We start from the raw sequence: 13142 nt of genomic DNA on the forward strand, positions 1-13142 counted from the left end.
TGCACAGAGGAGTAACTGGTACCATGCTGAGGAGGGGCTCAGCTATGATGCAGATGCCACGTTATGACTGAGCAGGGTGATTGGTTTAAATGTAGGACGCTGACCTGGTATCACTCCTTTAATAGGCCCACTTACTGTTGATTTTGAACAATAACATTAGAGTGATTTCAATATGGTCCTTTTTCTCAAATCCTTAAACAGTTAACTTAGGTCTTGTGAAGCAAAAACAAGAAAGTTATGTAATCAGATTTAAGAAGTAATTAGAATATCATCATTTTAGGTAAATCAAATTTGAACGACTCTCTCTACAATCAGCACTTGTTTCAGGTCTGGGATCCAGGCCACGCCTGTGAATTGATGCATTTAGAGGGTCTGTGATGTGTGAGGACATCAGCTAGGGGACAAATAACATCTAGTGGAAAGAAAGACACGCACTCATGTAAATGCCATGACATTTGTAACTCTCCATTACGATGGTGCCAGAGAAGCAAGCAAACAATTTCAGCTGTGGGAGGAATAACAAATCTCCAGCAGTGGACGTGGGGATAGCATCTGAGACCAGTGGTGAGCTGGACCCTGAAAGGGGACAAAGGCCTGGGGACCATGGTATTGTGGTTTGAAGGGTCCATAAAACAGGAATCATGAGCAACTTTCCATATCAAGCTGCAGGCTTTTCATACAGCTCTTCAAGGGGCCCATGAGCCACAGGTGTGCAAAGGTTCTGCAACTATGTGCAGAACTGTGAGCATCTGTGTCTGCTTCAGGGCAGAAGGACTTAGTCTTCATCAATTTCTCCTAGAGGTTTATGACCACAAAACGTTAAAAAGAGCCGTGGGCACGGGAGCCTGGAAGGAAGACCCACAGTCTGTTAACATTTCAACGCTTGGGGCGCCCATCTCCACCTTGGATCTCTGGCACTATCCGCCTGACCCCTGGGAACTGACCTTGGTCCTGCCCGCTCCTGAATCCCTACTCAGGGCCAACGTCTGCAACAAGACAGAGAAACAGCCAGATGGCTGTTGAGAGCGAGTTTTGTTTGTCTGGATGTGGTCGTCAGTTTGTAGACAGGCCTTCACCTGGACCGTGAATACTCACCCCACCCCTGGGGCCGTGTCGCTGGCCAGGCAGGAGACGCCCACCTGCCGCATATGGGCTCGGGGACGTAGACACCCCCTCACCTCAGTGTCTCTGGAAGACCAGGGATCCAGGAGGCTGCCCGTGCCGCCCTGCCTGTCTGGACTCGCAGCTCCCGTCGCCGTCAGCATCGCTGAGGGAATCTGCACTTGATGGCTCTCCACTCCTGGTGCGGCGTGCCTGGGAGCGCGGGGTAGGGGATGGGGACAGGGCCGGACAGGGGTCGAGCTCGCAGCCTGCTGATGTGCATAGACGGCCTGTCTCTCCCAGAAGGCCACCTGGCTCCCTGCAGCCCGAGTAGTTTACTGCATGAAAACATCAGCTTGAATTTGAATTTAATCCAAATTCTCTAGCCAATATGAATTCCTCAACTCAGAAGCTGTTTTTAACGAACTGGAATATATACTGCATGTTAAATTAAGATAACTTGTTGTAGAATTCCCAGCGAGGAAAATGGGATTCTGTTCAAAGAGTGAGGCAAGAATGGCATTAATGTATAATTCCAAATGGGAAACTTTAAATGAATTTTCTGTAGTTTAGTGCCTACAGAGAACTGTTTGACTCTGGGCAACTGGCTATATGCTTATTAATATTCCTCCTGATTTTGAAATCAGTTCAAAACCTGAGTCATTCTATAACCATTTTTCATTGAAAGTCTTGTCAATCTAAATAACAGCTTTATGATAAAATCATTTAGAATGCTATGATGTCTCAGCCTAACGTCATTGTCTGTTTTTCACCTCTTAATTTGCATTTTTCAGATTTTTCTTACATGGAAAATGCATTTTTAAATTATACTGTAATGTATCTAAGAGATAAGATTGTTTAAAATAGTAGCGCTTCTCTCCCCAGATGTCAGTGCGCTGGGATGGACACACGCACACGCGAGTATAACCACAGGTCACTTGCATAGAAACATAAGATGAGTGACTTTGGATTCACTTTCTGCGGTAATTTTTTTAATTTATCTATTTTTTGTTTTAATGGTGGTCTAGCTCAATTAAACCTAAGAATGACATACCTAACATTCATACTAGTAACAGGAGAGAAGGAATCCCCTTGCTCTTAATTTACTGACTTAGCTATGTTTCATACTTCTCTAATTTCTTCATTAGGGAGCTTTTATTAAATACTCTTCACGGTCTCTCCCAACACAGCAGTGCTAACTGTAGCAGGCACGGCTGCGTGCGCGCTGCGCTCTGCGTTGGGTTCAGCATTTCACAGCTCTCCACTTTTCTTCTCTCTGATTATTCCTTACTGACCATCAGAAGTGCAGCAGTGAAGTTGCCAGCCCAGGCACACATGATCCCTGAGAGCCTCAGACTGAGTTCAGAGCTGCCTGACTACAGCACCGGGGTCTGCCGTCTTCCTGAGCAGTGACACAGAGCATCTCTGTTGTTTTATGTGTATAATGTGATCATAAGATGAAGGATGGGGAAGAAAGTTTTGGTGGGTCATGTCATGTGGTCCCCACCCCTGGGTTGCAGTTGAGTAAATGCAGCTTGGGTAGGCAGAGCACCAGCACTGATTCCTGAGCTGTCTAGCTTGTGGCAGAGAATTTGGAATAAAGAAGGAAGACACGATGATAGATTTGTGCCCTGCCTGCCAAAGGGATGTTCCATAAATCGCATTCCTGCGTCGCTCTGGACCCCATGCTAAAGCAGGACAGTGGTAGCTTCATCTGGTCATCGCTGTTGAGTCTGCGTGCAGCCGAAGCGCCTCCAAGCACCTCCGTCCTGTGACCTGATTACCTTGCCGCCTCAGACCTTCATGTCCACACAGCAGCACAGCCCGATGCGGAAGCTTCTCTTACAAGGCTTGAAATAGAAAACTGCCATGCAGGGCCTCTGGAACTTTCCACCCTCCAAACAAAAAGAGAAAAGCACGTGAAATTCCATATAAACAATTAGAACTAAAATCAACTATGCTTTTCATAAAGCAATCAATATTACTCTTTTTGAAGCCTTCATTAATTTAAGTTTTCCATATGTAAAGGTTTTTTTTCATTTTTATGATCATTTTATTTTGACCTTATTATGAAAGAGAACCACCACAAAATAGAAGTAAGGACAATGCAGGCAGAGGTTGTCCTTCCTACCAGGCCGTGCCTGAGCCCTCGCACTGGCTTTGGGGGGTGTCCATGGAGGAGGAGTGCTGAGCCCCCGTCCGTGACCCTCACCTTGCTGTGCTGCGTGTTAATGGCACAGCTTACTCTGCCTTTTGCCCTGACGTGTTTTCCGTGCTGTAGCTCAGTGAGTGTAAGTGCTTGCTTGAGTAGGAGCCCTGGGTTGTGTGTCTCACTTTCCATAGTCTTCCAAGGGAGCCCCCCACCCCCCACTCCGGAGTATAACAGACCAGTTTGGTTGGTTTACTGTAACTGTACTGTTGATGACACACATAAACTAGATTACATTGCTTAACTGATAAATTTTTCTATCAGTGAAAGTTATTTGTGTATCTTGGGTTGGAAGCAGAAAGGAGACATTATAATTCTCTCATTAAAATGAATATAATTAAGTGTTCATTTTATGACTCTTCACTTCACAGCAGAGTGTTTGAGGCTGTCCTAGGCATGGAATAGATGTATCTGTTTTTTGACTCAAACTACATCCTTCCTCATGATTTGTTTTTTTATCTTGGTGGGAATTGCAAATGCTATTCCATAGCATTAAATATGCTTCTAAATACCATTTTTAGTGGTTCCATATTATTGCATTGTACTGGTCCACTGTGATTTATTGGATTAAAGCCCTTTCATTGGAAATTTAAGCTGTTTCTAATCTTTATACTAAAATAAATTATGCCTTCATGAATATATTCATAGCTTTATCTGTATGCTCATTCAAGATTGTTTCCTAAGGGTAAATTCTAGAAATCCTAGAAATACAATTGTTAATTCAAAATGTGGTTCCCTCCATAATGAATTCTGTGACACAGAAGTGATTTGTAATACAGGCTTCTTTCCCACCCCGAAGGGGAGGACACAGCCTTGCAAGTATGGAAGCGGTTATTTATTATTATTCATTCAGGATACCTAGGCAGCCTGCTCTTATGAGGCTCCATAGCAAGTGCCTTTTCATACTGTTCATGGGGTTCTCAAGGCAAGAATACTCAAGTGGTTTGCCATTCCCTTCTCCAGTGGACCACATTCTGTCAGACCTCTCCACCATGACCCGCCCGTCTTGGGTGGCCCCACAGGGCATGGCTTAGTTCCATTGAGTTAGACAAGGCTGTGGTCCGTGTGATCAGATTGGCTGGTTGTCTATGGTTGTGGTTTCAGTCGGTCTGCCCTCAGAAAAGACTTCCGCCCGCTCCCAAGATGGCCACCAGCAACAGTTGGGAGCTTCAGGATGCAGAGCGGAAGGTCACTGGGAGGGGGCGGAGCCTCCTCTCCCCAAGTTCCGGCTCAACCAGGACTGGAGGAAGCGCGTCCAGCTGGGGCTTTGTCGCATCTTCATTACAGTGCCCGCGCTCTTTGGGCGAGAAAGCCCCTTGAAGGAGATGTGAAACTCGTCTCTCATCCTCCGGAGCTCGTGGCCATATCGCTATGCAGCCCAGAGGTTGGGGGCGCCGAACGCGAGAGGCCCCGAAAGGGGCCAAGATCCTCCTCCTCCGTCCCTTCATCATTCTCTGGCCCTGCGGTGGAGAAGCTGTGACGATTCCGCGCAGGAATAGATGTGATAGAGTGCCTGATGAACTATGGACGGAGGTTCGTGACATTGTATAGGAGACAGGAATCAAGACCATCCCCAAGAAAAAGAGATGCATAAAAGCAAAATAGCTGTCTGAGGAGGCCTGACAAATAGCTGTGAAAAGGAGAGAAGCGAAAAGCAAAGGAGAAAAGGAAAGATATACCCAGAGTTCCAAAGAATAGCAAGGAGAGATAGGAAAGCCTTCCTTAGTGATCAGTGCAAAGAAACAGATGAAAACAATAGAATGGGAAAGACTAGAGGTCTCTTCAGCAAAATTAGAGATACCAAGGGAATATTTCATGCAAAGATGGGCTCAATAAAGGACAGAAATGGTAGAGGCCTAACAGAAGCAGAAGGTATTAAGAAGAGGTGGCAAAAATATACAGAAGAACTGTACAAAAAAGATCTTCATGACCCAGATAACCACGATGGTGTGATTATGGTGTGATCACTCACCTAGAGCCAGACATTCTGGAATGTGAAGTCAAGTGGGCCTTAGGAAGCATCACTATGAACAAAGCTAATGGAGGTGATGGAATTCCAGTTGAGCTACTTCAAATCCTAAAAGATGATGCTGTGAAAGTGCTGCACTCAATATGTCAGCAAATTTGGAAGACTCAGCAGTGGCCACAGGACTGGAAAAGGTCGGTTTTCATTCCAATCCCAAAGAAAGACAATGCCAAAGAATGCACAATTGCACTCATCTCACATGCTAGTAAAGTAATGCTTAAAATTCTTCAAGCCAGACTTCAGCAACATGTGAACTGTGAACTTCCAGATGTTCAAGTTGGTTTTAGAAAAGGCAGAGGAACCAGAGATCAAATTGCCAACATCCGCTGGATCATCAAAAAAGCAAGAGAGTTCCAGAAAAACATCTATTTCTGCTTTATTGACTATGCCAAAACCTTTGACTGTGTGGATCACAAGAAAGTGTGGAAAATTCTGAAAGAGATGGGAATACCAGACCACTTGACCTGCCTCTTGAGAAACCTGTATGCAGGTCAGGAAGCAACAGTTAGAACTGGACATGGAACAACAGACTGGTTCCAAATAGGAAAAGGAGTGCGTCAAGGCTGTATATTGTCACCCTGCTTATTTAACTTATATGCAGAGTACACCATGAGAAACGCTGGGCTGGAGGGATCACAAGCTGGAATCAAGATTGCCAGGAGAAATATCAATAACCTCAGATATGCAGATGACACCACCCTTATGGCAGAAAGTGAAGAAGAACTAAAGAGCCTCTTGATGAAAGTGAAAGAAGAGAGTGAAAAAGTTGGCTTAAAGCTCAACATTCAGAAAACTAAGATCATGGCATCGAGTCCCATCACTTCATGGGAAATAGATGGGGAAACAGTGGAAACAGTGGCTGACTTTATTTTTCTGGGCTCCAAAATCACTGCAGAGGGTGATTGAAGCCATGAAATTAAAAGATGCTTACTCTTTGGAAGGAAAGTTATGACCAACCTAGACAACATATTAAAAAGCAGAGACATCGCTTGTCAACAGAAGTCTGTCTAGTCAAAGCTATGGTTTTCCCAGTGATCATGTATGGATGTGAGAGTTGGACTATAAAGAAAGCTGAGCACCGAAGAATTGATGCTTTTGAACTGTGGTGTTGGAGAAGACTCTTGAGAGTCCCTTGGACTGCAAGGAGATCCAACCAGTCCATCCTAAAGGAGATCAGTCCTTGGTGTTTATTGGAAGGATTTATGTTGAAGCTGAAACTCCAATACTTTGGCCACCTGATGTGAAGAGCTGTCTCATTTGAAAAGACCCTGATGCTGGGAAAGATTGAAGGCGTGAAGAGAAGGGGACGACAGAGGATGAGATGGTTGGATGGCATCACCGACTCAATGGACATGGGTTTGGGTGGACTCCTGGAGTTGGTGATGGACAGGGAGGCCTGGCATGCTGCAGTTCATGGGGTTGAAAAGAGTCGGACATGACTAAGTGACTGAACTGAGCTGATAGCAGGTGCTCAGGATGCAGGAAGGAAGAGAGTCTAGGTGCAGGGAGACGTAAGTGTTTCAAGAGGTACATCTTAGTAAATAACTATATGCTGGAGAGATGTACAGTGTTGAAAAGGGAATATCCCATTTGGCCAGATGGCAGGTGGATTATAGAAAAGGATCCTAAGGAGGCAAGTTGTGAACTTGGTGGTGAAGGGTGTCTGGTTGTGCGCTGGGCCGGTGGATGGTGTGGGGCCCTCCAGGTGGGCGCAGCCCTGGCCGAGCTTAGGGCAGACCACACTGGACTCACTCACTGGGTCACATCACAGCAGTGATGGCGGTCTGTCCGCTGCCAGCCTTGGTTCCCCCCGAGCTCACATACGGTGTCCTCTGCCTCCTCAGGCTGCTGGGGCAAATACTGTATGAACAAAATTTAATAATCACGTCCTTGGGTAGAAACACTCAAGAAGGAAAACGTTTCCTGAATCTCAGTTAATTTAACGCAGTTCTGGAGCAGGCGTCAGGGTGGGGAGGTTGTAGGGATGGGAGTCGTCAAGCTGCATTCTGGACAAACCTACGATTGGGCTTAGTCGGCCTGGTTTGTGGTCTCTTCCCATTCCAGCTTTCAGGAGAAATCGTTGTTCTCTTTTCCATTTATTCCAATAAATACCACACTAGCTCAGCTAACAGGGGACCTGCTCAGGGGCTGCTCGCCTGGAGAAGAAGGACTGCCTGGTTCTGTCTCTGCCTCAAAGACCTGGCTTACCCTGGACAAGCCACGAGTCCCCAGGTTGTTTATATACAACAGTAAAAAGGAAATCCATACACCTTGTAAGATCCCTCCAGTTCTTAACACTTGATGGTGATGAGGAACAGCCCTGGGCTCTGGGGAGCTGAGCTCCGAGGCTCCACCCTCCGCGTTGCTTGCTTCATCTTGAACATTGTCAGCACTCGATTTCTTTTCTTACTGTTAGCTGCAGGAATAAGTGCCAGGAAGAGCAGGTGAATTTCAGTACAGTGAAATCCTTACACCAGCTTAAAAAATTAGCCCCATTTTGTTTACTGGTGCCGACAGTAACAGACAGTAAATGCCCTGTCTAGACCCTCTAGCAGAGGTGACACTGTCCTGTGTTTATATTGTATGCATATGTGGTTATGTTTAGTGAATGAACTGTGTAGTGAAGATCCCTTTGGCAATGAGAGGCTTTAAGTCGTACAAGTGCTTCACTGTTCCTTTGACTAAACTATGAGCCTTGCTCAGTCTCTCAGAGATGAAGACATTGATGCAAAAGTGTTCTTCACTTTGATAAACCCATGACTGTTAACAGAAGTGATTTCATCCAGTTCAGACTGGGAGAAGGAATATATAGAAAATTAAAAATAATTGGGAGGAAATGAACATTATTCACCCCAGGAAAGGGAGTTTAACTGCATAAATTTGCAAAACAAGAACAAAACAAGCAACAAAAGCAAAAATAGACATGTGGGATGACATCAAACTAAGAAGAAACTTCTGTGCAGCAGGTGAAACTGTGAACAAAATGAAAAGACAGCCTACTGAATGAGAAAAAAAACTTGCAAGCCTTATATTTGATAAGGGGTTAATATCTAAATATATAAGGAACTCATATCCTCAGTAGAAAAAAAATTTGAATAAAAATGGGCAGAGAATCTGGATAGACATTTTTTGTTTCAAAGACTATATGAAGATAGCCAATGGGTACATGAAAAGATGCTCAACATGACTAATCATCAGAGAAATGAAAATCAAAACCACAGTGAGACATCACCTCACACCTGTCAGATGACCATCATCAAAAAGAACACAAATCACAAATATTGGTGAGGATGTGGAGAAAAGGGAATCCTTGTTCACTGTCTGTGGGAATGTAAGTTGGTGTAGCCATTATGGAAAATTGCTTGGAGGTTCCTCAGAAAAATTAAAACTGCCATATTTTCCAGACATTCCACTCCTGTGTATTTACCCAAAGAAAATTAGATCACTGTCTCAAAGAGATAGTCGTGTCCCCATGTTCACTGCAGCACTGTTCATAACAGCTAAGATGTGGAAACAGTGTACCTGTTCACCAGTGGATAAATGAATGAAGAAGATGCAGGGGTGATTACGTAAGGGCATGGTGGTGGTAATTAACCTTACTGCAGTAGTCATTTCACAGTCTGTATGTATCAAGTCGCCCTGTTTTACATCTTGAACTTACACAATTATATCTCACTAAAGCTGAAAAACAGAACAAAGCAGTATTTTTTCTCACTGGTGGTTGTATGCAATTACTGGTGAGAGGTATAACTCCTGTGGTTTGATAGTCAGACTGTAGCAGTTTTACACTAGAATTTCATGATTTCGAAAGTCTTTTGAAAAACAACTTTAGAGTCTGATTCTTTTGATATCAGAGTCTCTCACTCATTGACTTTACTCTCTAGAATGTTCTCCAGTTCAACAGAATTGTACAAAGCTGGTGCAGACAGGCTTGTTTTGAGCTTTGGTCCCTGTGAACAGGTAGATGGGTACACATGATGGTGTCCTAACTGAATATAGCAAGTAGGAGAATGATTAGGACCCTTCTGTCTTGAATCACAAGCAAGTTTAGCTTGTGATTCAAGACAGAAGGGTCCTAATCAATATACAAAGAACGCACCTTGGAGGGAGATTGAAGATCGAGGCATTTTGGATACTATGTTAGCTATTACTGCTGCATAACTAATGCGCATGGACTTGGCGGCTGAGAACAATACACGTTTATCGTGTCACAGTTTCTGTGAGTCCAGGGTCCATGCTCAATTGGGTCTTGGGTGAGACTGCAGTCATGGTGTAGTCCCGGCTGCCCTCTCACCTATCCGGGGTGGGTGGTCCCTGCAGGGCGCGCTCCTGGGCTCACCGAGCCCCTGGGTTGGTTCACCCCTGAGGATGTGGGGTGCGTGCAGCCTCCCTCCTCAGAGCCCTGTGGAGCCCCAGACGCAGTCTTTGGCCCTGGGCCCCCTCAGGTCACATCCCTCGACTTGGCGTCCTGGGCTGATGAGGTCCCAGGCGTGGGGCCCGCCCGCGTGCCAGGGGGTGAAGGTCCCGGCACCTGGCGTTGCCTCCGCCTCGCATGAGGAGCAGGGTGAGCAGAGCGCACTCTGGGAGCCCAGAACGTGCGTGTCTGCACGTGCTCACTCAGGGCCTGGCGGCCCTGAGTCCTCTCTGTGGCCTGAGTCTCCTCTGAGGTTCCCCGGCTGCTTGGCCCCAGAGGCCGTCTCTCACTCAGCCGTGACTCACCGCTGGTTTAGGAGTCTCCAGGCTTCCTCCCCAGCAGCCAGGTCTCCACCGCTTTAGTCTCCTGCCTTGAGAATGAGTGACCCAGGAGTATCTCACTGAGGGAAATCAGAAGGTCCTCCTGAATCACAGTGTGGATTCATTTGTATCCTTTTAGTTGACAGACAGGCACTGGTTTTCCTTGTGTCAGAGAAGCAAACCCCTCTGCTGGCGTTAGAGAGGGATGTACTGGGAGGGATTCAGGACCGGTCACGGGGGTCGGACACTGAGGCAGGGTTGAGCTCAAAGATGCAGTGCAGGGAGAGGTGGGAGCGAGGGGTGTCGGGGAGAAGCTGCACAGGGGTGGGGGGGGCGGCCGCGAGGCCGAGGGGCCCACATGGACCCCGTGCTCCCCGCCCTGCAGATGCTCCTGAGTGGGGCCCACAAGGGCATCAGCTGATTCCCCACAACCCTCAGAGATTTGTGTGCCCTTTTCGGGGGGTAGTTCACTGCTTTCATCTCAGAAGCTGTAGGGGAACCTGGGCTGGAATCTCAGAGACAACTCTGCAACCCTGGGCAAGAAATGAGGTGGCCCCGCGCTGCAGGAGGAATCCGGCATGCGGTGTTCATGGTGTCCTGGGCTGGTGTTTTCTCATGTCTGCAGGAAAGAGAGGCGAGCACGGGGTCACCCGTCTCAGTGGTTCCTGTGTGTGCCCTCTGGCCCGTGCCCTCTCCTCGTCCCTGTGTTTGAATGGATCTCTGAGATGTGGATCTCGGGGCTGCCTTCCGGTGTGTGGCCCTGTGGCCCCAGGATGATAAAGAGCCTGGACGTTACATAGGCCGTGCCCCGTGGCATGTGGGGTCTTAGTGCCCTGACCAGGGATTGAACCCACGCCCCCTGCATTGGTGGCACAGGGTCTTAGCCGCTGAAGCACCAGGGAAGCCCTGAGTTTCTGGACTATGGTCCGGGGGGTGCTGGAGGCTTGTTTGCTTCCAGTTCCGCCCCAAACCACAGAGGACAGAGATGTGCGTCTCCTCAGCAGACGCTCGCCCTCCCTTTGTAGAGCTGAGAGCAGGACAGAGCTGTGATGCGGGAGCAAAGTGCCATGGGGCCGCGGGCAGGACCTCTGGGACTCAGGACCGGGCCCTGGACGCGCCGGTGACCCGGCAGGCCGGGGTTCGTCTTTCACCACCCGGTCCATCTGCCGAGAGTCCCCGGTTTATGAGATGGATTTCGCGCTGGGTCACACGGGCGGTGCTCGTCAGAGGCGTCCTTGAGCGCCTAGTCATCACGGGCCGCTCTGCTTGGCGCGCCCATGTCCCAGCACGATGTCTGGGTGCTCGTGGTGCTGGGCTGTGGTCAGGGCGGATGGAGACGGGGTTCCATGAGCTCCTGCGGGGCCTGCCCGTGCGGTGGTGCGCTGGGATCTGCTTTTCAGGTGTGGCTCCATCCCCGGGGAACGGGTTTCTGTGCTGGCCTGTCCCTCTTCTCAGTGAACGGTCTGTCTGGGATGAAGGCCGGTCGGACTGCTTCGTCCCCATCGGAGGACTCAACTCTGAGAGTGAGCCTTCCTCTCCATTTCCTCTGTGCGCTGGAGTGGGTGGGAGAGCGGCCGGATGTTGCTGAGTCCGAGATCCTTCTGTCTGAGCATCAGTGATGCCCGGCTCTGCTCGGCCTCCCGCCACTGCAAGAATTCCAACCATTCCAGGCAGGAAAACCCACTTCAACTCCTAAGCTACAAGCAACAAAGACACACACAAAGCTGTCCTCGGAACGCAGAGAAAGGGAGGTATTTGCATGATGTCCTTCTTTTCATCCTCCGGGTATGAAGTGTGTGACTTTAACGACTCATCGATGGCAGGGACTTAGGGGCCACTCTGTTTGGTCTGTTGCCCTATCGACCAGGCAACTGCAGCTTACTTGTCATAACAAAATTTCACTGTAGGAGAAACTGTAGAATTTTTTGTTTGTTTGTTTCACGTATGGGCATTTAGTTCGTGTAACGAATCTCGTTATGAATGGGCCTGGATGACATACACAGCAGAGGCTTTTGTCTCAGAGACAGTCAGAATAGTAAGTGTAGTCACCACTGAATTATGTCCTGGACTGAAGTAGATTCTCACTATTAATTGGATGTAGGCCCTCTGACCTTTCTGGAGGAAGCAAACTAAAGGTATAATAATTTTTATAAAGATGAGCTTTCTGTACTTCCAGTAATTTTTTTTTTAAACACTGAAATAATTTCTAGACAATGCTGCAGAGCTGGCATCATAACAGTTACCAGCTCGGAGAGTGTTGCTGGATTTAAGTGAGATCGTGTGTGTCAAGTTATCATGCTGCCCAACATGGAGTAGTAATTAGAAATGTATCTGCACGAACATCATGGGTTTTCAATCAGTCCGTGTCCTGCACATGGCAAAGCAATGCTGACCTCACAGCCTCTGAAGGCGTGTGCCTGCCAGGCATAGGGCTTATGTTTCCTGCCGAGGCCTCTGTGCCAGGTTTGGGGTCAGGTGGCTTGCAGCCTAACTTTTCCTGTCATCCTGACCTTGATGGTTCCCCGCCCCTTCGATGCCCTAAGCAATTTAGGGGCTTAAGGTCCAGCTGTTTGGTCGCTAAGTTGTGTACCTGCTCCCAGTTCATGGGCCTCCCCCCGTCCGCCACCCCAGGGTAGAGGCTGACATGCATCTCCCTCCCCCGCCCCAGGCAGCCTGTGGGGCCAAGGTCACAGCAGGGTTGAGGTCACTGCAGAGTTGAGGTCACTGCAGGACTGAGCTGACATCAAGAACAGAAGCAGGTACGTGTGGATATAATTGAATCACTTTGTTGTACAGCAGAAACTAACAATATTGTAAAGCAACTACACGCCAATAAATACTAATAAAAATTTTTTAAGTGCAAAAGAAGAACAGAAGCACATTCTAGGGTTGACTGGTGCTGGGCCTAGCGTTGTTTTCACTGGAGCTTAAATCAGTAGTGGACAGAGCACAGCACCACGTGTTGCTCCTGAGACCCGTCCCGGATCCGTCACCTGAGCAGAGCTGTCTGGCTGAGGAGGAGCCCCCTCCCACAGCTGCTTCCCCAGAGGTCTGACCGAGGGGGAAGGTAGC

At 47.9% G+C, this 13142-nt stretch overlaps 1 protein-coding gene across 3 annotated transcripts in view; it reads left to right on the plus strand.

Annotated features, from left to right (window-relative positions):
• The window catches only part of LOC145518928 (uncharacterized), a 480773-nt gene that overhangs the window by 354443 nt on the left and 113188 nt on the right, over positions 1–13142 (plus strand). The window contains exons 5-6 of one of the 3 annotated variants that reach the window (XM_081524199.1): positions 1987–2084; positions 2403–3651. The exons of the other annotated variants lie outside the window; for them this stretch is intronic. Of the exons in view, the coding sequence (XP_081380325.1) occupies positions 1987–2047 (61 nt within the window). The 3' untranslated portion in view covers positions 2048–2084; positions 2403–3651. Of the gene's footprint in view, positions 1–1986; positions 2085–2402; positions 3652–13142 lie in introns of those variants that run through there. 3 annotated transcript variants of the gene reach the window in all.

Source organism: Giraffa tippelskirchi, chromosome 8 (genome assembly GCF_054371585.1).
Source record: "Giraffa tippelskirchi isolate mGirTip1 chromosome 8, T2T-mGirTip1v1.2.pri, whole genome shotgun sequence".
NCBI classification, from domain to species: domain Eukaryota; kingdom Metazoa; phylum Chordata; class Mammalia; order Artiodactyla; family Giraffidae; genus Giraffa; species Giraffa tippelskirchi.